The sequence below is a fragment of the Acyrthosiphon pisum genome, unplaced genomic scaffold (assembly GCF_005508785.2).
Source record: "Acyrthosiphon pisum isolate AL4f unplaced genomic scaffold, pea_aphid_22Mar2018_4r6ur Scaffold_20911;HRSCAF=22514, whole genome shotgun sequence".
Lineage (NCBI taxonomy): Eukaryota > Metazoa > Arthropoda > Insecta > Hemiptera > Aphididae > Acyrthosiphon > Acyrthosiphon pisum.
Genome location: NW_021770320.1, coordinates 2,664 through 6,226, shown reverse-complemented (window position 1 = coordinate 6,226; position 3,563 = coordinate 2,664). Strand labels below are relative to the sequence as shown.

Here is a 3,563-nt window from a genome sequence, read left to right as displayed (position 1 = left end):
AATCATAAAATATCTCATAATAACAGCAGATCTACGACAAGGAATAAGGATTGGTTAAATACTCTATAAGGTGTGGTTAAAATATATAAGTATAGGTATCAAATAACTGTAATAACTCGCAAAATATTGGAAATGTTTGAAATAGGTAATAAGAAAGCTTTAAACTTTTTTCCCTTTTTAGATTTTTGTAAACTTAATATACCTATAAGATATTTGTTGCTTGTAATATTACTAATATTGTATTTTTCTGTATTTGTATTCAAACTTTGCTCTGTACTATTGGGCCTCGGCCCGTTTTATTCTACTGAATAAACTATTATTATTATTATTATTATTATTATTATAAATCTCGCTTATGACATGTATTATAAAATAATATAAAAAGTATGACATACTTTACTATGTTCTAACATCTAAATAGAAAAAAAACCGGTAAGTACCAGTAGTATATATGTACCATTCCAGGCCCTCCTCATTTTATATCAATACAATATCACAAAGAAAACAATATGCAAAAATATCAGTAAATCGAAATGCAATAATAATTAAAATATTTTTCGCAAAACTTATGAAATTAATCAATTAAAATTCGAAATGCAATAATAATTAAAATATTTTTTTTTGCAAAATGTATGTTATTGATACTCAAAAATTTGAATGCAAAATCCCCCAAAACATTTTTCAAAAACCGAAACGCTTTAATAATTAAAATATTTTTTACAAAACTTATGATATTAATAATTAAAATCGAAATTCAAAATTCTCCAAAATATTTTTCACCAAACTTATGATATTAATAATTAAAATTGAAATGGCAATATAATGTTTGCAGTTAGACATATTAATTTATTTTTTAATATAATTGTTCTATTAAAATCCAAAAATCTTTGAAAACGATTTTACAATATGAGACTAAGAGGGGGACTTATAAAGAATGAAAATCAAAAATGTTTAATGTAAAAATTAACATTCTAACATATTCCACATAGGAGTTGGCCGATTCACTCTTCGACCAAAAAACTATTATTAAATAATAATTATAATCCTTTATGCGGAAAAAAATATTTTTGTTAGTTATTTTTAAATATAGTAGTAGGTTACAAATAAATAATGATAATAATCACATAAAAGTCTTTATGTTATGCATATAAAAAAATATTAATAAATATAGAAGTTGAATAAAATACAAAAATGTATAAATGAATACGTAATAACCTTGGATCACAACAAAATCCATAAACTCGATTTGGAAATAATTAAGGGACTTATAAAACTGGCTACACTGTAAGTATTAAACACTTTTTTTCATGTGATCGTATTGTATAGCTGAGTGTAAATAAAATTTTATATTTTATAAATAGGGATTTAAGATACAATCTGATAAGAAACATTCCACCTGGGATATTCGATTCATTAACGTCGTTGAGTTATTTGTAAGTCAGCATGAACAGCCTAAAATATTTATATTATTAATATATTATAATAATTGTTATACTTTAATTTTTTGAATTATATATATTTTGTCTAAACAAAACATTAATGCTTTCTTCTATATCCTACAAGATATCCACAGGTACCTGAGTACAAAAAAAAAATAGAAAAACCAGGAGAATAATTTACATAACACAAGGCCAATAATATTATGAAATAATCATATATTTTTCATGATAATTATTAAAAAAACTGTATTGTATTCCAGGCACTTGAGCTATAATAAAATTAAGGATATCGAACCAAAATCATTTACCCATCTTACAGATATATAAACGTTATGAGTTATAATATACCTAATATTAACTTTTGAAGACATAGACATTACAAATTACTTATAATCCAGAATGTAAACATTTTTCAGAACGTTGAACGACAATCAAATAAGTAATTTGAAAAATGGTGCATTTGCAAACCTTTCGAAGCTTCAGACATTGTAAGAATATTGATTAACAAATACGCTAATGGTTATATTATATTTATTTATATAATATTATCATCTATACATTATCTATATAATAAATTATCTAATTATTAGATCATTGGGTAAAAATAAAATTGAAAACATCGAGACTGGGGTTTTTAATAACTTAACGAGTTTGTGGGGCTTATACTTGGGTTCCAACAAAATTCATAAGCTCGATTCGTTAATGTTTATGGGACTGAATTTACTGTAAGTATTAAACATATTTTTCATGTGATCGTATTGTATAGCCGAGTGAAAATTACATTTTATATTTCATAAATAGGGATTTAAGCCACAATATGATAAGAAACATTCCACCTGGGATATTCGATTCATTAACGTCGTTGAGTATTTTGTAAGTCAGCATGAACTGCCTAAAATATTTATATTATTAATATATTATAATAATTGTTATACTTAAATTTTTTGAATTATATATTTATCTAAACAAAACATCAATGCTTTCTACTATAGATACCTTGACCATAACCCGTTGACGTGCGATTGCAATATTCTGTTGTTTGTAAACGCACTGAAGAAAAATCACCCCCAGCTAGATGTATTCGAGAATTTCGAACCGTCGTGCCATTTTCCAGTAGAAATGAGAGAAAAATCGTTGAAAGAATTAACCGAAAACGATTTTCATTGCAGTGAGTAATGATTCTAATTAAATATAAGGCATAAAAAAATAAAAAAAATAACACAATAATATTATATGCTATAATCTACATACTACATTGTCTGCAACAGTGCTGTACTTAAATGTTTACTATTGTTTGACAGATGTTGTCGAAAATGAGTTGTTTTATTTAATAATGTAGCGATTTTTACTTTGTATTATATATATTTTTGTCCATACAGCGCCTCCGGATGTAATCGTGGTACCAGAGAACAAGACGGTGTTCGTCGGTGAAGAGTTACAACTCTCGTGCAAAGCCGTAGGAGACCCGGAACCTTTGATAACGTGGGCCAAAGACGACATTTATCTAGAACTTGGCCAAAGAGTTCAGGTAAGATTATTTCAAGGTATACGGTAATTGATCTTTCGGGCAAACCCAGTTAAAAATCAGGTTATATATAATTGTGCACTGTTGTTAAAAAATATTCTATTAATTATTTACTTTATATTCATTGCATTAAATCAAACGTTTTAGGAATAATTTTCCCAATAACTTAGCATCCCTAAAAAAATTCTATCTTATGCAACTATGCTCCTGCTCATAAACCCATATAGAATCTAGGACTAAATAAAACCCCCAAAATCTCACCCGACGTGTTTAAATTTAAAAAAAAAAATTACTTAGCACTAATAATAATTTTAAGATTGTCGACTTTTATCAAAAAAAAAAAAAGTCTACAAGCAAATCAAATTATAATTTGATGAGCGTTTGAAGTTCATATTTTCACAAGATTGGATATTCACACGATTTCTCATGTAGCGATTTTGTTGTAAATCAAAAAAGTATAACTACAGATACGCGAGAAATTCACTGAATGTTTATTTTATCAATTCCTATACTTGATAACATTTTCAAAATATTTTAACTCGTTTTATGTTGTTTACTGACAATTTCATATTTTAATTCTTTTAACTTTTTCTACTATG

General features: G+C 26.2%; 1 protein-coding gene across 1 annotated transcript; it reads left to right on the top strand.

The window, feature by feature from the left end:
* The first annotated feature begins 1,179 nt into the window (after positions 1 to 1,179).
* On the top strand, positions 1,180 to 3,272 carry LOC103310361 (leucine-rich repeat-containing protein 24-like). Its single transcript, XM_016807389.2, has 7 exons — positions 1,180 to 1,284; positions 1,362 to 1,433; positions 1,856 to 1,927; positions 2,030 to 2,164; positions 2,241 to 2,312; positions 2,432 to 2,607; positions 2,819 to 3,272. The coding sequence occupies exons 4-7, from the start codon at positions 2,142 to 2,144 to the stop codon at positions 2,992 to 2,994; spliced, it is 447 nt and encodes a 148-aa protein (XP_016662878.1). The 5' UTR covers positions 1,180 to 1,284; positions 1,362 to 1,433; positions 1,856 to 1,927; positions 2,030 to 2,141; the 3' UTR covers positions 2,995 to 3,272.
* Positions 3,273 to 3,563: the final 291 nt, after the last annotated feature.

Bases quoted from the DNA above. Each gene is read 5' to 3' on its own strand.
- LOC103310361 (XM_016807389.2), top strand. From the start codon at position 2,142: ATGTTTATGGGACTGAATTTACT. The intron at 2,165-2,240 runs GTAAGTATTAAA...TTTCATAAATAG, and splicing joins TTTATGGGACTGAATTTACT to GGATTTAAGCCACAATATGA. The intron at 2,608-2,818 runs GTGAGTAATGAT...TTGTCCATACAG, and splicing joins CGAAAACGATTTTCATTGCA to CGCCTCCGGATGTAATCGTG.